Source organism: Amblyomma americanum, chromosome 6 (assembly GCF_052857255.1).
Source record: "Amblyomma americanum isolate KBUSLIRL-KWMA chromosome 6, ASM5285725v1, whole genome shotgun sequence".
NCBI classification, from domain to species: domain Eukaryota; kingdom Metazoa; phylum Arthropoda; class Arachnida; order Ixodida; family Ixodidae; genus Amblyomma; species Amblyomma americanum.
The window spans coordinates 114,971,223-114,996,249 of NC_135502.1; the positions used below are offsets into that span (position 1 = coordinate 114,971,223).

The 25,027-nt window shown below is 49.7% G+C and overlaps 1 protein-coding gene and 1 long non-coding RNA gene across 2 annotated transcripts in view; one reads left to right on the forward strand and one right to left on the reverse strand.

The window, feature by feature from the left end:
- The window catches only part of LOC144095471 (disintegrin and metalloproteinase domain-containing protein 10-like), a 47,846-nt gene extending 38,254 nt beyond the window's left edge, over positions 1-9,592 (reverse strand). The window contains exons 1-5 of the mRNA XM_077629199.1: positions 9,483-9,592; positions 8,743-8,923; positions 5,810-5,931; positions 3,478-3,737; positions 109-486 (exon numbers count right to left, since the gene is read on the reverse strand). Of these exons, the coding sequence (XP_077485325.1) occupies positions 109-486; positions 3,478-3,737; positions 5,810-5,931; positions 8,743-8,923; positions 9,483-9,552 (1,011 nt within the window). The 5' untranslated portion in view covers positions 9,553-9,592. The remainder of the gene's footprint in view (positions 1-108; positions 487-3,477; positions 3,738-5,809; positions 5,932-8,742; positions 8,924-9,482) is intronic.
- An 8,832-nt stretch (positions 9,593-18,424) lies between these two features.
- LOC144094941 (uncharacterized) lies at positions 18,425-20,542 on the forward strand. The gene is made up of 3 exons (XR_013306623.1): positions 18,425-18,706; positions 18,944-19,112; positions 19,623-20,542. It is a non-coding gene; the product is annotated as an uncharacterized LOC144094941 (long non-coding RNA).
- Positions 20,543-25,027: the final 4,485 nt, after the last annotated feature.

Here is a 25,027-nt window from a genome sequence, read left to right on the forward strand (position 1 = left end):
ATGCAATCACGTTTACACCCAAAACTTCGAAATATAGGTGCGCTGCATGAGTACGTGCTTCGCTGACCCTGCCTGTTCGGTCAAGAAGGCGGGCCCTGTGTACTGCACCTTGATTTTGTGCACGTTGAAGCTGACGTCCTCGATTCCCCCGAAGTTGGTGCGCCGGTAGACCTCGGAGGCTCGCGCCACGTGGCCCGCGATGAGCGTGGCGAGGCGTTCGCGCGTGCGCACGGCGTCGTTGTCCCGTTCGCTGAACTTGGCGTACAGCAGGTGGTCGATGGCGATGAACAGGCCGCACACGCGGTACGTGCGCCGCCGGCGGCCGCCCTGTCGACGGCGGCCCTCGCGGTCGGTCCCGTCGACGCCGTGGCTCTCCTCCTCCTCCTCGCCGTTGTAGTAGTCCTGCTCGGCATCACCTTCTTGCGCCAGGGGCCGCCGGCCGATCCAGCGCTCGAGACGCGCACCGCGACGCCTCGTCCGCGGGGCCTGCAAATTCGTCCCTTAACCTATTTATCGACCTGTTCACGATTCACGGGGCAGGTGGTCTGTGAACAGTGGGAGATCGCGCTGTATCTCCATTTCTCACCTTTTCTACAGTTGGATAGAAAGCAAGAACGAAACGGCAAATTACTGTAAAAGGATGTCATCCCCCCCCCCCCCCCCCCGTGCTTCTGAGCACACATATTGGGTTGGAGCGCATCCTGCATGGGGCATTTGCCACTTCGTTCTTGAGTTGTATCCGGGTGTATCTCTACGAGAACTTACTGGCAGGCTCCTCCCACAGTTAAGTTTAAAATATGGCGGCGGCTTTCGGCCCCTCTGGCAAAGATCGACAGCCGAGTGCGAAACGAGAGGAGCGCTTCGCAGCCGTCGGCATATCGGCCAATAGCGACGCGCAGGTGTTCACACGACAGCGCTTAAGAAGCCGTCCGGTGGGGGTGCCACAATTCATCGCATCTGAATGTTAGAAGCTTTAGTGCTGCGTTGACTGGCGTCGAAGGTATAACTGCTGCCCATATGCCTCAAACAGCCCACATTGCAATCTTTTCTTCGGCGCTTTATGTTGCGATATATGACTACTTCTTAGACACAGCGCCATCCTGGGAAAAGGGTCGTCTACGATCATGCTTTCTGCGTAGTTCGCCAATAAAAAGGCTATAATCGACAGCACAGTGCGCCGTTCGATGAGCAACTAGGCATGTAGTTTCTCACTCAGATATGATGTTGAATGAAATACGTTAGAGCGCGACTGCTGCTCGAAAACTTTTGAGGATCCCTTGAAGTTACGCCTATCTTCACAACGGCGCACAACGCGCCGATGGCCATACGCCCGCGCCACCGTTGCCAATGTCTATACGTGCTTGAGCGCAATCGGCAGTGTGTCTGGCGTCTGCGGCTGCCATCGGTAACTTCACGTGGTTTCTTTCGCCTCCATGGAGCCTGTTTCAACCATGCGCACGCGTTGCAACCAGACAGCAGGCGCTCATTCGATGCAGCGGAAAGCATCTGCCTTTCGGAGGGGGTAGGGGTAAATGGGGCGGGGCGGCTGAGACGGCCTGCACTTGCATCTCGCAGCCGTGAAGGCCGACTCAACCTGTCTTGGGACCGGCGGGCTTGTTCGGTTTCTGGCCGCGTTTCCGGTATTTGTAAGTGATTCTGATAAAAATGACGTCATGGCAGCTCATTTTAACCCGAAAAATTTTAGGGTTCCGTTCAGGAAGAAACCCGGCGTTGCCGTTGTCGGCGTCGTGAGCTAAAAGCAGACCACCTCAGTCACGTGACCATGCGAGTCATCCCAAACTACCTGCCGTGACGGGGTAATGAATTGTTAACTAAGTGCCCATTATGGCAGGTGCAAATTAATGATTAGTCACCAGAGGTGTGTCGAGAAGAACTGGGCCTCTCAAGCGCCACCAGTAGCTGTGTTTGAAACAGCCACCTGCCGTGTAAGTGAGCATCGCCTAAACCACTGAACGAAGACTGGTATGAAGCCTCCTAGCGGTCTACGAATATAAAGTATTGTTACGGCCGTAGGCTTGGACAAAGATAATGACGACGCATGGTTCTTTGGGGTGGGGTGTCCGAGGAGGACGAAGTGTACTCGGAAGCTGGATCTTATTCTATGGCTCCTCTGCTCTCTCTTTCTGTATATATTAATCCCCTTCTGTAAATATATATTTCTACCCGTTACAATATTGGTGGAGTTGCTGGGTACCGCAACAGCCAAGACGGAACACCGCAGCGGACTCCTTCTTTCAAGTTGTTCCGATATGCCATTAGAACGGGATGACACCCCGGCGCCTGCCGCCCCCCCCCCCCCCCCCCTTTCATCATAGCTTACCCACGCGACCCCGGGGTCTTCTGCGGAGCAGACGGTGTTGACGTGGAGGTCTGGCTCGCGATGTACGAGCGCGTCAGCACACATGACGGGCGGGATCCTGCCCTTAAGCTGGCCAACGTGATCTTCTACCTCAAGGGCACAGCGCGGGTGTGGTTCGAGACCCATGAGGACGACCTCACCAGTTGGGAGACTTGCAAGCAAAAGCTCCCTGACCTGTTCGGTAAGCCGATGGGCCGACAGCTTGCTGCTAAACAGGAGCTCGTCTGCCGCGTGCGGACATCCACGGAGTCTTACGTATCGTGCATCCAGGATGTGTCCAGGACGTGTTAGCGCTGTGCTTGCAAGTCGACGTCACGATGTCCGAGAGTGACAAAGTGGGTCACGTCCTTAAAGGAATTGCGGATGACGCCTTTAACCTCCTTGTTCATAAGAACTGTGCGATGGTTGATGGGATCATTCAGGAATGCCGCTGTTTAGAACAAGCGAAGAGCCGCCGCATCACCCACTAGTTCACGCGGCTGCCGAATACAGCTGCAACGTCACCGTGCGTTGACCCGGCCCCACCTTGCACCCCGCCAACATCAGAGAGCCTGAAGCGTATTGTGGGTCGCGAAATGGAGACGATGTCACCTGCTGCTTTTCTGCCTCTGGCACTCGACCAGGCAACTTCAGTCTTCCTTATTCAAGCCGTCGTCCGGCAAGAATTCGCGAATCTGGGTCTGAAACCGGTGTGCTCAATCAGTTCCGAAGATGCCAGCCGCGTTTCCCCGGTCCTGAACCCTCGGCCTCCATACTCTCATTCCATTTCCAATTTCCCATTCCGCTTTCAATTTCCCATTTCCGCACAATGCCATTTCCGCATATACGGGCATTAACCCATTATCGCCATCGCGTCATACCCTTAAGATGGAGCTTAAGTGTCTCCTCCAGTTTTTTCGCGGGCGCTTTGAATGTGGAAGACTTCAGGAACTTTCATTTGCGGTTGTCTCAGTAACGCAGCCGCGCCTTTCAGCGCATAAAAACGTTGGTAGTGTTCCAGAGTAATAATCTATCCGTCGTGTTTAGTTCGACGTTTCTATTTAGTGTCCCTTTGATACACTACACTCCAGTGTGGCGCACGGGAGCAATGCTCTCACCCGGGGAGGAGGGTCAGGGCGCTTGATGGCAGCAACCAGCTGTTGCATCCAGCGCGCGGCCTCCCCGCGGACGCCGCACCAACCGTTGGGTCCTCCAGGCATCTGCACGTCCCCGGCGGCGTACATCACTGAGTGGAAAGGAGTGGGCCGCGCGAAAAACTTGTGCGCCGCTTCCACGTAGAAGCGGTCGCCGCGAGACTGGATGGACCCTTCGAACACGCCGTCGTGCAGGGCGCCAAACACACGGCTCGAAGGCTCGCCTGCGCGAATGGCCATGGCCCGGGATGACCATTTAAGTATCTTAAAGGCACAAAAATCCACTGCAGGTGTGAGGGGAAGTGTGGGGCTAGCGAGCAGCAAAATGGTTGTGATAATGGATTCTTTGCCACAAAGGCTCCTGTGGCCAAAAAGCGCTAAGAAGGATGGTAACAGTCAAGTCAGGTCTTCTATATGCGTTAATGGTAAGTGTGCGTAAAACCTGCAGCCAAAACTAACAAGGCATGGGGTCTAGTAGAATGCCTGCTAAAAATTCAGAATGATTTATGCAATGCTTGGGAAAAGTGCAAAGTTGGAAGTAATGTGAAAGCTGGAGTGGACTACAGGGAATAAAGGCATAGTAAACCATCGATAAAACTGTCAACTTGTTTGCTCAAGAACTTCGCGCTGCCTAGACGAGTGCAGCTCTGGCCGAATGTTAGGCACATTTTAGGCAGACAGGAAAGATATCATTAACAGGGTGTGGCAGATAAAAAAATATACATCAGAACGCGGTCATAGTTTAAGCACTAAAATACACAGAAGCGGCATTTAATCAGTTACACATCATATATGCAGATTTCAGTTCATGTGAACAGCACTGCGTTAAAAAATACTACGATCATTTATGGAACCGAGGTGTAGCGGAAGTACAGTTTGAAAATCAGATAAATGAGTGTGAGAGGCTGCGTTATTAAGCAACCAGCGTCTATGAAGAATAAAGGACGAATTTCGGTATTATAGCGCTCGCGCCACGATATGTCGCACATGATGCACAATAATCAGCGCGGGACGAAACATCATGAGCCGCGAATCGGGAGTCCCTGTAAGGTCTTTGGTAATTAGCATGTTCTCATAAGCCAAACATCAGGTCATTCGTACGGCATCTGCTCAAATTTATGCTGTAAGAACCAATATAGCTCGAGGCGCATACAGTATACTATAGTATTCAAGACGCGGTTAGGCGCCAGGCCTGCGGCCGAATCTGACTTCTCCAAGCCTGTTTATTTTTCGATCGCGCAGCCAACCTGACGCTGAAAGGAACCCCCCGTCAAAAGTATACGGCCCGAGGGGTTTGCTTGTGACGCCTGTGTATGCCTCGTTATGCATTCTCAGCGACCGTAACCTCTAGAAAGAGAAATGGCTTCGCGTCCTCAATCCTCCCAAACTTTGGACTGCTAGATATGCTAAGGATCCCCGCTAAAGAGCTTAGAAGCAAGCCCCTTGGGCGGTATTCTGGCGGAGCTGCATGTTCGTTTTAAGGCCGGCGCAAAAATTGTTTTGTGTCCTCTGAGTTGGAATTTTGTGTGCCCTAGACAAATTGCAACAAGTGCTGCGATAAGAGCGAGGCAAGACATTGGACTTGCTGAATGATGAGGGCCCCTGTTTCGAAACTAGGTTTCCTTTGAGACGATAGCCTTAACTACGCAGGTGCAATGCGACACTATACACGACGCGCCGATGAGACACTACACGACGATGAGAGGTGTATGGTGTTCATGTTGCTCTCTTCGTTTTGAGACTCTACGGAATCTTCGGCTTTGGTCAAAACTGCAGGTTCTGGGAACTCGATGCTAGGTCACATGACTGATAAGAGTCCGTGAATACCGCCTGCAAAGTAACACTTCCAAGGGCCGACGGTGTTGGAGTACACATTATAATTGTTCCTTATCAGAGTTGTGCATCATGCCAGCTTCAATCACAGCAGCCATATTCTGTTCAGCGGGTGCTGGTGCATTACTGGGACGAAATCGTCGTAATTTCTTCTTAAGAACCATTTCAGTCACCCCTGTTTTTGGATATGCCTGGGGCAGGCTGGGTTATTTTTAGTGCATGCTACTGTTGTGTCTGTACAGTACAGAGGGGCAGCGCTGCACCTTTGCAGCTAACACAGAAATATAAAAGTAGTGGCAATATATCTTCAGTTAAGCTTTAAACTCTTCTCGTGTGAAAAATCAGCAGAGTTCACAACGTAGGACCGCAGCGACTTTGCAAAGTCACCTTCATCGTGCGTGCCACAGAAAGCAACTACGAAGACTGCGAACGTAATGAAACAATAGGCGGTTATGCTTGTTACCGATAAGTTTGCCGCTGTAGATGTGGCCGATGTCCGGCTTGACGCGACCGAACCTCGTAGTCTCGACCACGAGGTCCTTGTGGAATACGGACGTGTCCGGCTTCAACTTGAGGTGGAACAGTCTGCAAAGGAAAACTGCTGCACGTTAGAAACTATAGGACACTGCAGAACCGAACAGAGATAGATAGGTTGTCTGCTGTCTGTCGCGATGTTGCAATGCAGAAAATGGCGAAGACATCACGTACGGTGCCGAACAAGTACAGGTCGGCGACGCTGCTTAAAATGCCAGCGCCACAGAACGAAAGCCACGGAAGCAACACTACGTACATATAACAATTAGGCCGTGTTAGTTTCAGTTACGTACAGAGTTCACGTACGCAAACGTGAGAAGTCTTTATAGCCTTCGCGCATGTCGTTTGAAACCCTTATACTTGCAGCTGCACGTACGTGACGCACGCCGCGCGTTGTTCCTAGCTCCATCTACTAGCAGATACAGACACTGCTGTAGCCACTCTAATACAAGACGAGTCAAACCCAAGCCAGTAAAAACTCGTCGGAGCATTGATATGACGACAACAAACGCTACTTTGTCAGGCTTAACAGATGAAAAATCGCCCTTCTACCTGAAAAACGTAGTATTTGTCACTTTCAAACTTTTTGCCAGGGTAAGAATGGGCAAACTGAAGGCGAATACAACAGTTTAGGACGCAATATCGTGTTTAGGGATTAGCGTCGAGGGAAGCTGTTATCGCTGTGAAGCGTGCGGGCAGGGCTCCGACATGTTGTCAACGCTAGGTATACGCAAGCAACGCAAAGACCGGAACGTAAAAATCCGAATCTCACGTACGTCCGCGAGACTCACGCAGACCCTTGGCGTTCTGCGCATGCGCACTGGTCACCCGTAAGAGCTCTACGTACTATCTGCGTCAAATTAAATGGGAACAGCGGAGCGCGTGACAAACGGTCTATATAGTTTACGCCGTCTGCCCGTCGTAATCCAAGATAGGCGCACTCATCCTGTTTTCAATATTTTGTTTTCTTTCACGTTCGCTTTTCGCTTCGCCACTGGAGCGCCACATTCGCATTTCGCACAGACCGCAACCCTATCGGGCATTTTAACTGCTGGCATGGCAACCAAACGCTGACAACACAGTGACGCTAGAAGCAAAATCAAAGCGCTTCACGCAAGGAAGCTAAGAGCGCTCGCTTCAACCACGCGTGCCACAGCCGCTGCCGCCAGCTAAACCGCGATGATTGCTGGAAAGCATGAATTTGGTGCTCCAGCGGCAAAGCGAGAAGAAGAACGTCAAAGAAAACAGGAGCGAAACTATCGCAGACCAGGTGAGTGCGCCTATCTTAGACTACGACAGGCAGACGGCTTAAACTAGGCGGTTTGCCAGGCGCTCCGCTGTTCGCGTTTCATTTTACGCCAATAGTACGGGAAGGTTCTACGTACTTGAATCTAAAACTGTTTGTTGCCATTGCAGCGGTATATGGCTGATTTTACAATAGCGGACGTAGTTCTAACCCAGTGAAACTGCACATGGGATATGAGGGAAGCTGTATTGGATGGCTCCTGATTAGTTTACACCTCGCAGGATTCTTTAACGCGCATTGACATGTCGTCCGTCACACAGGTGATTTTGCATTTTGCGTCCATCAAAACGCGGCTGCCGCGGCCTCAGGTTCGGCTCTGAATGTCAACTCTGAGCAACTGCTGCAGGTAATAAGCGTCATGCACTGAAGCGAACATTCTCACCACAAGTTATCATGGTCAAAAACATGCATTTCTTCTTATGGTTCCAGAAAAATGGGGGAATAAGGGAAATGTAGTGAATCTCCCCACGGTGTCTCCGTGGCACTGTCGCCACCTCTTGAGCACTGATTGGCGGTCTACACGTCAACTTTTGAACGAGTAGTGAGTAGGGCTTATGCTTCATCTTACAAGATGTTTGCAGCACAGAGAAAGGCGGTGCTTTCCTGTTCTATCAGGGCCAAGGAAGACAACAGAGTCCGTCAAATATTTTAGCAGTGTTGCCACTATTTTTTATACATTTCACGAATTGAAAAAGTAGTTCAGGATGGGATTTCGAAAGTACTGCGAGTGCTTCATTCGCTCGTTAAATTAGCACTAAAGTAACAGCATTGCGAAGACCTGCTGAGACGTGGTTCGCTGCCATTCGTAAACATGGCGTCTGCCGAAACGGCCTGGCGTCTGCCGGGTCTCCTGTGCGCAGCAGTGAACACTAGAGCTATTTCTTTCCCAGTGATGGAGCCACCTGTGGCGGGTTGGGGGATTAGGAGTAACACGTTTTACAGCGCACGCCTTTCGGACTGGCTCAGATGAGCGCGGCCTTCAAAGCGCTGCAAGCGGCTGGTGGGAGAGAGTATAAATTCTGAAGAGAAAAATCTAGCGCCTACGTGCGGGTGGAGTTTTTCGCCTTTCCGTCTCGCCAGCACTGCATCACCTGTGATCTTGCGTGAACCCCCGACAAAAGCGCGCACTATGCACTGACTGCACCTAGAGAGGTCATAACAGAATATTTCAGTATTGCACGCGAACGCCAGTTTATTACAAAAGCATTTCATGCTGTTGCATAGTATATTAGGCTTTATGGCTCATTCGCGGCGAAGCCTGCATCATGCATCTGGACCCGTCGCAAGGGCAACATATGTGAGCAACGGCTCCCGTTTCGTGTTAACTGGCGCACGGCTTTCTTCAACCGTAGCAGTAAGTTGAACTAACTCTGGCGCAGGTTGAAAAAGACAACGGTCAAGAGGCGACTCGATCAGGAGTGAATAAATAGCAAAGTGGGCTGCAGGAAGTGTTGCGCGTGTTATAAATGTTCTTGATTGCGATGTAGCATGAGCGAGAACGTGACTGTTCGGTTTCTACAGTATCAACCGAGTGAGCGGGTGCATCCCGGACTTGCCTGTCGAAGCCCTGGAAGCGCACGTAGACGTGGCCTGGCTGCTGCTGCTGCTGCTGGTGGTGGTGCTGCTGTTGCTGGCTTTGGCCCAGGGAGCGCTTGAAGCGCACGTGGTCCCTGTGCACTCGACGTGGCTCGTACGACAGAGGCTCGAAGTGGCGCACGAACGAGTTGAGCCTTCGGGCTGCGTGTGCGGCCAAGCGTTCGCTGCCGTACAGCTGTACTCGCTATGCATGTAACAGGCTCGAATAGACGCGAAAAGGTATTTTCAGCGTGACCGAGGCGCGCCACATCGAAGCAGTTTACCTTTCAACACGGTGGGCGACGTATGGAATGTCCGCTCCATATGGCAACTGACGCTCAGCTGTGCAATAGTGATTTCGCTCTTAACTCAAGGACAGACAATATCTGGGTGCCTGTTGCATGGTTCTGCGCTCGTGTCCAAATCCGACCGCTACACCATTTTGTGGAGCCAGTAGCAGTGAGTTACATTTCACCTTTGACCTATTTTTTAGCATATGGTCAAGTGCTGAAGACCTCTCGGGGAACTTGGCGACAGAGAAGACCGGAGCAGAATTTAGTGTCATTCCAATTGATGACTGCGCGTGGGAGCTCGTTGTTGTTGTGCGCTCGTGCGAGGGAACGCTGAGAAGTAACTGAGTCTATTAATCAGGCACGGGTTGGCAAAGAAGAATCAAGTTCAGGAAAGAACTGGCAGACGTAGCTGCAGATCGACGACGTACCCTGGACAGCCGCTTGCAAGAAGATGCAGCAGAAGACTGGAAGAACCCTGCAGTAGCGATCGAGAATCATCCTTTAGGAGATAACAGCAGCAGGAGTGGGGACCAGCGGAACAGAGCTGCGGAAGATCACTTCCTCGCGGACCAAGCGCGCGCCTCCACGAGTGGTCTTCTTCTTCTTCTTCCTCTTAAAACATAGCACATACCTACATGGGGGGATTGGCCAAGGTATAGTGGCATAAAGAAAGAAATTTCTATAGGAGGTTACGGCAAAATTTTAGCACCAAGCTTGAATTTTGAAAAAAAGAAGTATCAGTAAAAAACTACAGAAGAATATTTAAAGTAAAATAGCAGACAGCATTTTGGTGAAAAAAGAGCTCAAAGAATTTTAGAAGAGTTAGCAAATCAACCTACCAGTTGAAATTATGTAATCATGGAGAATCCCACAAATTGAACCCAGTGCAAACCCTTGGCGCTCGTACCGAACGAAATAACACTGGCAGACATAGCGGGAGCCCTAACCTGGAGAGAGGGACCTCCAGGTAAATCTTTCGCTGATCTGCACACTTTGGCCAGTAGAAGAGAAATGGTCTACAGATACAACTTCCCCGCATGCGCCACATATCTATAGGTTTGTCGGTGTCGACCCACACCTGCATAGGTATAAATTTAAACTGGAAATCCTGCACCGCAACCGCGTCATTGATACATCACACAGGCTGATTTTACACGAACGGATGTTCCAATTATATGCTAAGTGGTGGTAATCAGTGGTATTTAGTAAGGTATCACGTAACCTGGCTGATCAGTCGGTCGGTCGGTCGGTCGGTCGGTCGGTCGGTTGGTTGGTCTCAAATAAAGCTGGCACATGCCCGCTACGGGGAAGTGGCCAAGACACTGGCGGTTAATTCCTGGATACAGGAACGTTCTGGTTTGAAAAGGAGTAGTAATAGTGTATAGGCTGACCGATTGGAAGACGCAAAGGCTGGGGTCCTGTTAACTTGGAGATCGAAGACGGGACAATGACTTGGTTGGTTTGGTTTATGGGGGTTTAACGTCCCAAAGCGACTCAGGCTATGAGGGACGCCGTAGTGAAGGACTCCGGAAATTTCGACCACCTGGGGCTCTTTAACGTGCACTGACATCGCACAGTACACGGGCCTCTAGAATTCCACCTCTATCGAAATTCGACCGCCGCGGCCGGGATCGAACCCGCGTATTTCGGGCCAGCAGTCGAGCGCCATAACCACTCAGCCACCGCTGCGACACAATGGCTTAATGTGCATAATAGTATACAATGCCTGTAATGTTTTAATTTCGTACTGACTGAGAGCGGAAAAAAGAAGAAAAAAATAATTACAGTCGGAGTCGCTGCGTTTCTTGAAGGAAATTTTGCACAACTGCCAGTTCTTCTCGGAAGAAGCAACCTTCAGAGCGAGAGAGAGGAAGAGGCAAGGATGTTCCTGTTGGCTACCCTGCATTGAGAGAAAGGGAAGAGAGGAATATAAAAGGGAAAGGACTTTAGACAAGAATGCGCATGCTGGAAAGTCATTCTTTCGCACAAATATGGCGCTATGAAGAATGGAAACAGTTATTCGCAAGCCTTCAGGACTGCCGATGGGTGCGCTAGCCATTTGAGTATTTTACCCTTTGTCACCCGAAGGGGAGGGGTTGCGATTGAGACCGTCACGTGGTCATTGTGCTCATACGAGCACAACCGCCAGATGGAAGGAAAATAGTACGTAGGAGAGTTTGAAGGCATTTCCACTTTCTCGGATTCAGAATCGCCGTAGTGGCAGCGTTTCTTAGAAAGGTCGGCCTAGAAGAAGTGAGCTCTGCTTTGCTCAGCAAGATGGATGCGAACTTCCGCCATGCTAAACCGACGTATATAATTTCACTAAGGCTGGGTCATTTCCCATCCTCTGAGTTTCTGGATACTCCATCACTAGCTTTACATTTTAAGAGGCGATGGGAGAAAACGTATTGGCAAAATCAGCTCGCTCCTGGGAAATCGAGAGCTGAACTAAAAAGGTAACCAAACGTGAATTTGCAGTAAAAAGTAACACGGCCTACATGAGTGTGAAGAACGAACCGCTTTGTATAAACAATATGGTTGCCTCCAGGAAGAGGCACGAGAAGTTGCTGCTTGGAAAATGACTCTTCTGAGGATCGTTTAATTATTAGCAAGTCACTCCCACTAGCGAAGAGTAGTGCGCAGGAAAATAGCTTCCTTTTTATGAAGCCCAAGTGGTCGTGCGTTTGTGAGAAGAGATCAGGCATTGTCAATGGTAGCAGTAGGCACGTTTTCGATGCTCTGAATACGTTCTGCAAGCTTTCGTTACGAGAAAGAAACAGCGTGAAAAAGAAAACATTGCCTTAAAGCAGTTAGGAAATTTCGCTCAAAGTCAAGGAACTACTATGCTTCTTGGTGGATTTTACAACGCTGCCGAGGTTAAGTGATAACTCCAGTGTCCCGGTAACGTTGTGATCGTGCTACTCACAACGCCGGCCAGATCACGGGGCCCGTGAGCTGGCAATGATGCCGATAATCAGACGCGTGACGACGCAGCGCGAACCCCTGAAAGCGGGGGCCTCCCCCCTCTACTGGCGGTGTTCAGAAAGGCGAACTAGAGCCTGAAAAAAAAAATTCTCGCAACAAGGCGGCAAAGAGTGCTGGCGGTGAAAGCGGCGGCAGCGGCGGCATCAAATGGCAGAGATCTTCTGTTTCCAATATCCTGCGAGGTAGGACGAGGTGGCTGATCTTCCCTTCATGAAAGGCGACCGGTTGAAATTTCGTTCCCACGTCATTTCCGAAGAACAGTATTCGGTGATCGGTCTTTTCCCTTCGCCATCGACCGAGCTGCGAAAGTACCGTCTCCTGCGAAAGCACCGTCTTCTGCCATGGGTGGCACCCCAGTGTCCACAACCGTTCACCTGATTGGGAAGCTTTCACAGAGCATTATTGCCCAGTCAGGGATCTGGGGAACACCAGCGATGCTTGATGGAAAGATGATGTGTTCCCGAGGTACTGCTGTCTAAGCTGCAAATATGTAGAATAATTTGTTCAGTCTCCTCCAGCATCCATTGGCTTCCGCCTTATGGTGACTTCCAAACGCAGAGTTGGAGCGCTTCGGGAGCAACGTTTTCTGCTCTTTTCGGAGCAACTGTATTCCAAACGCAGATCTGAGCCACGGATCGCGTCTTCCAATCGTCGACAGGGAGCGGTTGCCGAGCCGAGATTGCTCCGTGGAGCAGTCCGGACTGCTCCGCGGAGTTGACTGGAAGTTTGCGTGAAGTTCTTTTTCAGCGGAGCAAGCCGCACCCTCCATTTCCGGCGGCTTGTCGCGTCCGCCGCACCGGCTCCTCTCCGCGCTTCGTAGCAGATAGGGTGCCTCGATGCCAGCGCCGCCGTTAAGGGTGGTGCCATCCTTTGACCGCACCCACGCCGCCTTTTCCCGCTGCGACACCATTTTGAATCACAGCGAGCGGGCGCTGTTGCTCGGTGCAAGCAGCTGTGCTTGCGTTGTTCCAGGCACAGTGGCTGCGGATTACTCGCTGGTGGTTTCACTTGTTCGAGAGTGCTCGACCGCATGATTGATGAGCTTGTCAAGTCCACTGAGCCATCATGACGGGCGGTTGTGTGCCAATGTGCTCCGGGTCAACACGTAAAGGCCTGCGTTGTTTTCGCTTCCCCCGGGACTCGGAGCGGAGAAGGAAATGCGAAGCTCAAGTAAAGCGGGATCGGTGGAGCGTGACTGACAGCTCATATATCTGCGAGGTGAGTTGCGAAACAGTTCGGTCTTATCGACCCGTATTTTGCAATTAAAGCAAACGTGTACGTCTACGCCGCTGCTGCGTAGGCAGCGTATAGGTACGCGCATACGTACGGGCGCGAGCGTATTTTTCGTTTTGAACCTCGCTTCTCTGTGCGAGTAGTGCCCAGGTTATAGAGTCGCACGAGGATGTTTTTTATTCGCGGAATACTTTAACGCCAGCAAAAAATCGAAGCCCTGCGGTTTTCCCCGAGGTCTCAGTAGATATACTGCGGCTCTCATGTCAAAGTGCATACAGGATTTTTTTTTATTGGTATATAATTGCCTCGTACTATTCGAAAGCGACGTAGCCGATGTTATGGTCGCAGGGCATATTTGCGCTACGCTGTTCGTAAGCAGACCTTATCGTTGCATGTTCATACCCGATTGTGGTTACTATTCTGTGACAGAGCTAAATGCGTTAGCACGATGTGCTCATGTAAACGTGCAGCTAACGCATATTATGGGTGGAATTTTTCCTGAGCTTTCTGGCTCGGCGTCCGTCGGAGCCTGTGCGTTGTTTGGAAACGTGCGAGGTTTGGTAATACAGCAACATTTTTTCTGAACTTTTTGTGTTAAGCCCGTTAAATAACTGGTTATATTTACAAGTATTTTTGTATCAGTCCAAACAAACGTGGATAATCACATTCGGTGTTTTATTTATTTATTAGCTCCACTTTGAAGAGGACCAGTTTGAGAGAAATCGACAGGATGGACGCCGCCTGTTAAAGTCTACAGCTCTGCCCAGGCTGTTTGACTTCAGACGTGAGTAATAATTATACTGGAGCGCATTTTTTACGCGACTTGCAGTTATTTCAATAAGCATTGAGACGTCTTTTTTATTGTTATTATTAATTCAGCTCAACCTAAGCGAAGGAAACTGCCTACGAGACGGCCTGCCGAATGTGGACCTGCTGGCGCGGAAGGCATCAAATCGTCCTCAACAGTCCGCCTTTTTCACGACACTACTGCGCATGCGCCCATCCCCTGGCGGCGGTGTCGCGAAACATATTGGAAGGGTCGCGCGCTCCACTCGAGACCGGCCGTGTAAGTGTAAACAAACCGGCTCCTTACGCGGGGTGCGTTACTGCAGCCGTCGGGCGTTCAGCGCGACGCATTTGGTGATGCATACGACATGTGTTACATACGGCTGCAATGCCGAATATGTAAAGGGAAGCAAACTCGGATTTTTTCGCTTTCCGAACGCTTCCCGGGACCGCCTTCGACGCGAAGCGTGGATAAAAGCAGTTCGCCGGCTCGACGATCGTGGCCGCCCTTGGGCACCGTCAAGCAGATCAATTAGACTGTGCGAGAATCACTTTGTGACAGGTACGGACGAGGTACTGCGTTTAAATGCGTGTGCAGTCTATCACGAATTCTTTTATTCATGGCCAGGAAGGCCTCGAATGTCACCGCGGCATTTAGACTTCGTTCCGACGCTTTTTGCTTTCTCAAGCAAGAAGGCCGAATGGGCAAGTGCTGTGAGCCGCTTTCAACGCGCGATGGAGCGGACAAAGAAAAAGAAGCTACGAGAGCATTCACGCATGGTGCTAGAATTTTGTCATAATCTCCTATTGAAATTCCCTTGTTTATGCCACTACACCCGGGCCAATCCCCCGGTGTGGGTATGTGCCATGTATTAAGAGGCAGAAGAAGAAGAAGGTGCGTTATGCGTGTGCTCGCATCATATCCATGATGAAGAGCGCTGCGTGGTATCGCCGGAATAACTCAATGTGCGCCCCCTCGCGCTTGTCTTTCTGGACGCGCATGCTTGTTTAACCTATGCAGCGGTGTGCTGTGGGAAAATAAAGTGAAATTCTAGCAGAGCTTGCGAGTACGCTTGTGCTTTTATAGCTCGTGTAGGTATTCGGCAGCGCTTGAGCACAACGATTGCTTGTGAAAACTGTTGTCCCCAGTAGTTTTCTGTGCTACGGTGTGCACGATGTAGTATCCACCTTTTAATGGATGGCAGGCATGCACAGCGGAAAACACCAACCTCACTGATCGGGGATATTTCATTGAACATTACGTTCCGAATGTAGCCTTGATCTCTGAAGCGGCAGCCCTTGTTCAGCTGGCGTTCGCATCGCATGTCGGTTGACCGGAGATACTGAAGAATTTGCTCTTCGGTGGGCGCAGCCGCCTGCTTCGGACTTCGCACCAAGCCATCAGTCAACCCTAGAAATCCTCCAGGTGCTACCCAGGACACGCCATCGTCGACAGATTCCAACAAAACGTGCTCCGCAGCGGCACTAAGTCCGGCCGGGTTGGGCGCACAGTACCATTCCAGCGAGCTTCCAGCGTTGTACGCGAGGTGGCAGCACAGGAATATGAAAAGGGCGGGTTGCTACAGGCGCTGACCAAGAACACTCCGCAGAACTGAGTCGAGACAGTACCTATTGTTTCGAAGAAAGTGCAGTCGAGCATGAGAGCAATGAAGGTATTTCCTCGCTCTTTGCATGTGAGCTACGAAAGGCTCTGCAACATCCGACAAAGAAAAACACTGATTTGCATGAAAACTTGTCGACAGCAAAAAAGAAGTTGAAGACTGCTGCCAGAAAAACAAAGCTGCTAGAAAAGATCTCTCTGCGCTGAACAAAAATTTGGATTTCTTGAACGAGAACCAGAAGGCTGACTTGAAGAGAAAGAGCCGGAAAGGTAGTACATGGAGTGCAGAAACCACAAAGAAAGCGCTGCAGCTCAAATTTGCTTGTGGCTCTGCAGGCTACGACTTACCTTTAGAACAGGGCAACTCTCTTCCCTCACGAACAACACTCTGCAGACGACTGCAGCACCTGTCATTTAAGCCCGGCGTTTTGATTGATATAGTAAATATGATGAAAGTGAAAGTGGCGGCAATGTCAAACATTGAAAAAGACTGTGTCATATTTCTTGATGAAATGGATATTCGGAAGGGTGTCAGCTTGACCGCAGTTGTGACGGCTTCCTTGGCAAGGTGACGCTCCCTGAAACCGACCGAGCAGCAAGCCATGTACTCGTCTTTATAGTTGGAGGCCTAAACACACGCTGGAAGCAGGTCATTGCTTATCACTACACATGTGCTTTTGTCAATGGAGAGAAGCTGAGAGACTTTGTCTTCCACTTAATCAACCTGTGTGTAGACATTTTTTTGCGTGTGCTGTGCGTGACATGCGACATGGCGAGCTCCAACCGTGCGATGTGGCGGAGCTTAAACCTGTCAAGCTTCGCTACTCTGTCACTACATGCACTATTCCCCACCCATGCGACAATTCCATGTCAGGATCCTTCACATGTACTAAAAAATATTAGAGGGCACCTCGTGCAAAAAGGTCCCATGAAACTTAGTGAAGAAACAGTGGCAAAGTAAAATTTACGAAGCAGTGATGAGTCGATTGAGTACATAGAAGCAGTCCTAAAGATGGGCACAGAACAACTGAAGGTGGCACCTAACCTGAGTACCGTGCACATTTCAAACGGCCACTTCACGAAGATGAAGGTAGGGGTAGCTGTTCAGTTATTCCGGGAAGCACCTGCAGCTATAAGGTACTTTGTAGAGCGCACGAAGCTGCCGCCCGAGGCTGGAACAACAGCCTGGGTTTGTGAAGCCATTTTCAAATGGTACACAGACATGACTGCACGGTACCCTGTTGTTGCTCTGAGCTTATTAAATGAAAGTAAATATGAAGAGGCTATTGCAACGCTGGAACTCGCTGTTGAAGTCATTGAGAGCTTAGGCATTGACATCAAAAAGGTCTGAAAACCATGCCAAGCAGGGGTGCTAATGTCCACTGCTGCAGTGCTTCAACTGCATGAATTTATGTTAAAGAAATGTTTCTACGCATTCTTCTTGACAGGACGATTGGCCCAAGATTACCTGGAAAGCTTGTTTTCGGTTTTCCGGATGATTTCTCCCGTGCCCAGTGCATATGATGTCAAAGATGCGCTCAGAACTGTGTCAGCCAGTTCTTCAAGGTAATAATAATAATAATAATTGGTTTTTTCGGGAAAGGAAATGGCGCACTATCTGTCTCATATATCGTTGGACACCTGAACCGCGCCGTAAGGGAAGGGATAAGGGAGGGAGTGAAAGAGGAAAGGAAGAATAGGTGCCGTAGTGGAGGGCTCCGGAATAATTTCGACCACCTGGGGATCTTTAACGTGCACTGACATCGCACAGCACACGGGCGCCTTAGCGTTTTTCCTCCATAAAAACGCAGCCGCCGCGGTCGGGTTCGAACCCGGGAACTCCGGATCAGTAGTCGAGCGCCCTAACCACTGAGCCACCGCGGCGGGGCCACCTAAGAACTCTGGTTATGACGATGACGACAGCAACTACTTAGTAGATTTCTTCTGTGCAGAGATTCAAGAAGTGCAGAAAGAATTTCAAGAACCCTCGTACAATGATGAATTCACAGAGGGCGAGCCATTGTCTCTTGTAGAAAATGACATCATTGCGCACTTGGCAGGTATTTGGTGAAGTCTTATATCTCTACTAACCAACCATGCTCTTCCTGTACTGAGACCCTCATTGCTGATGACGCTTCCGATGAGCATGCTCTTGTGCAGCTCAAGTAGTACAATCAAGGTTCTAAAAATTTGGGGTATGTAAGCCATACGGTACTGCGCTTTGTTTCTTCCTGTGAATGTGTCTAAGAAATTTTCAGAGGAAAATGATATTTGTCATTTGGCTCACCCAATCAATACATTGACGAGCCTTATTGAGCGATCAGTTTCTCTGCCACCTAGTGAGTTCGCTGACCACCCAAGCGTTATGAGAAAACTGATGTGCCGTTTTGTTGTCATGCGACTGCGTATCTACCTCCGCTGGCTAAACGAGCCGGATGATTTAGACGACGGTTATGACAGCAAGACTGTGGCTGGTGTGAACTTGCCGTACAGTACTTTGCTTTAAATGTTAGACCACACCGTAAATAGCAGCTTTTTTACCACTGACTTGCTGGCTTATTTTGTAGTTTGCATCTTTCTTCGTGCTTTGTTTTCATGTTTGTTGCAAAGGTTACACCGCAATGTACATAGCCGGAGAGCATTAGCAGTGCAGATTCTTCTTTTGAAGATTCCAGCTGGGAAAGTGATACGGAAACCTTCGCCTGCAAGGCCGCTTTCCAGCACACATTTAGCATTTCCGAGAAACGTCCGAAAGCTACCGGATTCATTGAAGACGTTGTGCCTAAGTATTCACCGGTAGGGGTAGGCCATATACCGCATGAATAATTGAATGCTACCTTTTAAGAAGAATGATGTGTAACTGTTTCGTTATTATGCAAAATTACAGTTCCGGAGGCACTTCAGATCGCCACTATCGGTTGTTTCCTGGCTAACTGCTGGTTTTGCCACTTCCGTCTTCTGCCCATCACCCACCCAGGCCGGCGTGCCAGCAAAGTCAAGTGAAGTGCACATGCTGTGCTTCATTTGGTGAGTTAATTGTTCCCGTTTGCTTTGTGCATATTTTTGGATGCTTCCAATGCGCATTCAACGATGAGCGAAATTAAAGTAACGGGGATATTTCGTACATCCGTTCATACTGCACTAACGTTGATATTCGCAATTGCTGGTTCATGGTTGCAAGTTGTAGCGCATGAACGACAAGGACGGATCGGAGGTACATTTGATTGTTTTCTTTCCAATCGGTTTTTTTTTATTACTGCGCAGGTATGCAGCAAACAGAACATCCATGAGGGAAGTACCAACACTTTTTGACGTTGCAGAAAGCTCTGTGCACCGAATGCAAGTTAGGGTGGCGGACTACATACTAACGTTGGGACCAACTGTGATAACTTTCCCCTCCGACCTCAACAAACTGTCGCAAGACTTTGAGAAGGTCAGTGATGGGCATATTTTCAAAATGATGTTGTTGCTTCAAGTTCTGCTTGCTTTGTTTGGTTCCCGGTTTTTCCTCTTGATATATTTCTACTGGTTTATAATTAATTTCCTTTACAACAGATTAATTGACGTATTATTCTCTCATTGGTCAGCACCACAAATTAAAAAAAAATTAATAAAAACATTCCCCTATGCACCTTGGTTACGGTGACTGTTGGCTTCCTTCACATATATATGTCAGTAGTACGTACTGCATGAACCGTAGTAATTCATTATTAAAAGAAGGGGGTCTTACGAAGGCCTGCTTATACAATTAAGAAAGTGGGAGGGGAGCGGGCATAACAATGGATAGCAGTTGCGTTGTTCTCTGCAGCTGTTATTCGTTTGGTGTGGTATTTCCTGTGTGCTATTGTATAAAAGGCGCTACATGACTAATCATGCCCTTTTTGCATTTTTGTTTGCGTTTAGTTCAGTCGAAACTTCTGTCATTTACTCCATTTTTGCGCAGGTTTCGTGAGTTCCCGGCGTAGTCGGCTGTCTGGATGGGTCTTGCGTTGAAATTCAGTGCCCCAGCAACAAAGTAGCAGCAACCTACTGCAACAGGCACCACCACTTATGGCCGATTCACACGACGGTCCGTTCGCCCGCGGCCCGCGCATCACGTGTTCATGCGCCACTAAAAACTGGCCTGCGATCCGATGACGTCAAGCGGATGCGACGGACCAAAAGAGCAGACGACGCGCTGGGTGAACCAATGTTTCCATATTATTTTAAAGCGTTTGGAAACGCTGGTCAAACTAGTTTTTCCTCCCGACCCATGACTGCGATTGAATGGCGCAGGTCGTCCAATTCCTCAGTGGCCTGGGTCGTCTTGCAAGCCGAGTCGATCAATTTGTCATGGTAGCGAACGCAGTGCAGCTTGTGAAAACAGCGCGTCAGCTCAACGCCACTCAGCGAAATGCGGCAGCCGAAATCATGGCAAGAGCGGTGGTTGCCAGAGCTGCCGCGCGCTACTTCGCGGGCCGCCGCTAATTCCCGCGAGGGTAGAGGCACTTGAGAGAGAAAGAAAAAACTTTATTTGGTCCATTAAGTGTTTAGCGTTCGGTTTTAGTCTGCATCGCTGCAGACTCTTGACCTTCAAAGGAGGGTTCGGCCCCTAGTCCAGGGCTCCACTGAGTCGCGCTGCTTCGCTTGCGTGCTGCACCATTGCCCTTTGGGCGCTTGAACTTTCTCGGTTGTCCAGTCCGCGGGCCGACAGCACGCCTCTCGATTTGGTGACGCACGAACACGTGATGCGCGGGCCGCGGGCGAACAGTCCGTCGTGTGAATCGGCCGTTATCGCTGACGCTGCAGGCAGTCTGCGACAACAAGCGTCGGTTTGTTGACACTTGTGTGGGTTGTTCTAGCAATACCCATGACTTGAGGGTGTTCAGAAAATCTACGTTCCTCAGAAAGCTGCCGGCAGTATGTCTAGCGGGCAAGTATCATGTTTTGGGGGACGCAGCATACCCGGTACGTCAGTACTTGCTGACACCATTCCGCGATGATGGGGGACTTTCGAAGCAGCACAGGGATTTTAACGCCAAGTCTTCAGCAACCAGGGTTCTAATTGAAAATGCTTTCGGAATTCTAAAAAAACGATTCCGGCAATTAATTTATCTGGAGCTTCGCACTGTGAGCTGGCTGAAGAAATTCATTACGATGTGCTGCATCCTCCATAACTTGCGCATTGACTCTGGAGACATACTGCCACATGAGCCAAAAGACTTTCCCGCGTATGTGCAGTGGATGCGCGCAGCATATGATGCTGACAGCGAAGAGGAAAGTGCTGAAGAAACGGCCTTACGCAAGTTAAGAGAACTTAAGCGCGAGAAAGTCTTCGAAGAACTGATGAGGCAGAAAGTGAGGCGCTGCATGCCGAGAACAAGATGTCCTAATCTAGCCCAAACGCCAAGATAAAAGTGGACTCATCGGTATAAAAGCGCAGTTAATGCACTTTTTTAGATTTTTTTTCGTGTAAAAGCATTTTAGACGCCCATTAAAAGATTTTCATTCGTACATAGCGTCTTCGATTTTCAATTTGATCAAAGGCAGCAACTTTTGTATCATGCATCGTAACACTCTCTACTTCTTTTTACAAAAATTTTATTTCCCTTCCCTATATGTCTTCCTCCTGAACTCCAAGCATGCGTTTCAATAATGCCATTTTTTTTTTATGGCCGCGTCTGTTCCTGGAAGGCTGAAATCTAGTATGCCGTCACCAAGAGGGAAAGAGCAAACAAAGCAAAAACGCGGACATCCGTGCCAAGCAGAGGGTGCGAGAATGGCACACCCTGGTCCTAAAGCGCTCTCGCTGCCCCCCGGTCAGGAGTTTGCGGTTTATTTGACAATGTGCCCGGGCCTCTCCGTCTGAACCGTGTCGTTAGCCCTGCAAGCAAGAGAGAAAACTGCCCCCAAGTAACCGATACCAAAAAAAAAAGGTGGGTGGGGGGGTGGGGGGGATGTATCCCCACTTCTCGCCTGCGAGACGGCGCCTTAACGAGCTGTCTTGCTTGCCATTTCTCTCTCAGTGACCGAGTGCCTTTGCCGGTGTGCTACAGTAAATTCAAGATGGTTCATTGCGTTTCTTCGGAGTGGCTCAGGGCCTCTCCAAACGTGAATTCGTCGGTGTTGAAGGAGCAGACGACGATTGATGCAAGATGATAGAGACAAAGAGAAAATGTATTTACAGCATGTACAAGGGCAAACTGTTAGTTACAGGAGCTGAGTCACACAAGGAAAAACTCTCTACAAGACCTTACTTAACGACCCGAGGTTAAAGTCTAGGTCTGTAGATTTGCGTGCCACTGCACGGAGCCTCTAGCTCAACTAGCCAGGACTGCTCTCCAATGATTTTACATGGAATTTTAAAGCTTTTGCAAACAAAGAAGTTATAGGGCGGTCATATTTCGAGGCCCACCCTAAGCTTCGATAACCAATGAAGGCAGCCACAGCCCCTGAAGGTTGGGCCCAGCTTTGAGCCCAGGGCTCGGTTAAAAAGAAAAAGAAACACATAACGAAAGCAGTTTTAAAACCCTCTCCCCGCGGGAGTTCTCACCCTTATCGTGTGATGCTTTCCCTTTCCCCTTCCCTGCCGCACCCTCGCGTCGCCTCTAGAAGGATGACAAGTTGTTTTTTTTTTCAACTAATTGGCGGGACGACTAACACCCACTGGCTCGTAGCAGGAATGTGAATGGCGGAGGCCCGCGACGTTTCCGCGTCATCGAGACTGCCCGCAAAAAAAAAAAAAAGACCCATCGCGGAATGCGAGGCGGTTTGCATATTTCCGTGGGAATGCTGCCTAAGACCAAGCGGCGCCATGTGCTCATTGTGTGCGCCTCGCGTGCTTTCTTGGTGCGCTTAACAAAGCCAGCAGCCTTCGGCCGTCACAGCGGTGCTGTCAAGCGGACAGTGACTCCTGCGCCTTTGTTACTGTTTGCGGGGGGAGGGGGGGGAGGGTACACGCGGGTGGTGGGGAGCTCGGAGCTTCACTGAGGGCTCTCCGCGTAGGCTGCAGGTCCTCAGTGACCGCAAGCCAAAGGAATAACACAAAACATTTACGCGTCGATGAAGCGCGGCCTTACAGCTACTGATCCCAAGGTCACGAGCTCTATCCCAGCCTCGCATTCTGATGAAGGCGAAATGCAAAAACGCCTGTGTGCTGTGCGGTGTCAGCGCACGTTACAGAACGCCAAGTGGTCTAAATTAATTCGGAGCCCTGCACTATGCGTCCGTCATAGCCTATGTGTCGCTTCGGGCCGGGATATTGCACCTCCCAGTTTTTTTTTTTACAGCTCAATCTCGAGTTTTGTTAGGTCTAAAATACACTGATTAAATTAGTTGGTAAAGTCTGTGCGTATATTTTCACTTACCCGAAACGAACGAATCACCTTTGTACGAATGCTGCACGGAAAGAGTGCGGCTTAACCGCAAGAACCAATAAAACAATGCAAGCTAGACAGTTAAAAGGAACGAAATAAAAGAAAGCGGCACCAGGATATACATGTTTTGAAACCTTTCCTAAAAGAGCCGGATCGGCTTCCAAGGACAGGTTGCGAGGGTAATTAGGAAACGCTTTGTAGCCTTTTCTTTTCGTGCGAAATAATGTGTGTGTACTCACCGCGATTACTGTATTTTTTTACTTCCCCCAGCGCTTCTGTGAAGAATTCAATACACTTATATTTCTCATACAAAGCAAGAGTGTATTTGCAAACTTAACTGCGTATATTGTTTCATTGATTAAAAAAGCGCGCCGAAATTACCTTGTCTGGGAAGCCTTTCTCTTTTGTCGCCCTCACTACAGCTGCTTTCGTGAGCTGAAATGTACAACGCGATTTTAATGAAGCCGTAGTACGACTTCCTGATACAAATGAGGTAGTGGACTGAATGACGACGAGTAAACTACTCGTAAAAACATGCAATGTGCATGGATCTTATCACAAACTCAAAATCGTGCAGTTACAGCTCTGCTCAGGAACACTGAAAATGGTGAACCACGACTGTTTTGTACAATAAGAGTGTCAAAGAACTCTTACCGTGCGTGTCCGCGCTCGGCAGTGCAAACATGGCTGACAGCACAGCATAAACTTCAGGCGTCGCCTCCATCTCTCTTGCAGCTACGCTCGAAAAGCAGACGACGACGCGCGCGAAAAGCGCGGGCAAGCGCAAGGAATGACGGGTACTTCCGCCAGCAGTTCGCAAGCGCCACCTACATGCTCTGGCCAGAGCAAGTGTACTCCAATCGCAATTTCAGGTCGCGCGCTCTGCGCCGGATTCAGGCGCTCTGTCACAGAGCGTGCAGACCGCTCAAGGCATGCGACTGGAATTCACCATTAGTTCGTCTCCAGTCGACTCGTGTCTGATCCGGCCCTGACTATGCAATCTGGGCCACGGTACGTAATCTTGGCCACTTTAGTATTCTTTGAGAGGAAACAATCGTGCCTCCCAGAGATGAAGTTCCTTGCAAATTACGCCTTCTCAGTGTGAGCGGAACAAATAAGCGTGCATGCTCAACAAAAGCGAATATAAAGCTACCAGATATCTGCCCCTTACCGCGGTGAAGAAGTGAGAGCAATAGCGGCGCTGCAACCTCTGTTTCTCCTTCTGCCCATCCCAAACAAAACGGTCACCTCCTCTAATCGTCCATGGACCAAGCCCACGGGCCTGCATTGGCCACAAATTCCCCCTTCTTGATAACGCCCACTTCCTAGAGCACATGGTTTCTGAACACTTGGATAACATTCTGGTTGGCCCCAAGATCGACACGGCAGGCTTATGGTGCGACATCCTACGCCGAAGACTACAGTGCCATCGACTAAGAAAGGGCCCCAAAAAAGTCTCTGTCTGCGCCACGGCGTGTGTCGACCCGGGCCAATGTTGATCCCGACCCACTGGGGCACCATCCATCTATCCTTCACCACACGTTCTCTCCTTGAGAGGCTGCTCTGTCCAGCACAGACCCACAAGGCCAGCAGCGGCTCATAGAGTCAGCGCGCAGGATAGCGACCGCCAACGGAGTCCTCGACTACGCGGATACCGTCAGAAAAGGATGGCAACCAACTACCATTGGTTAATATCTTGTTGTTGTTGACCGCAGTAAACATGGCACATATCCACGCGGAGGGTTTGATCAAGGTTTGGGGGTAATTCCAATGAAAATCACATCGGCAAATACAAGAAAAAGGAAGGCATGAGCCGGAGAATTAGAATAGTGAAATGAATTAAAATTGAAAAAAATAATAGAATGAAAATAAAAATATGACAATTTTGAAGCACAAGGAACTAAAAATACATAGCTTTAGACATGCGGAAGAGTTTTGAATGGAATGAACACGGTAACCTTCCAGTTGCATTAATGTAGTCGTAAAGGCATCC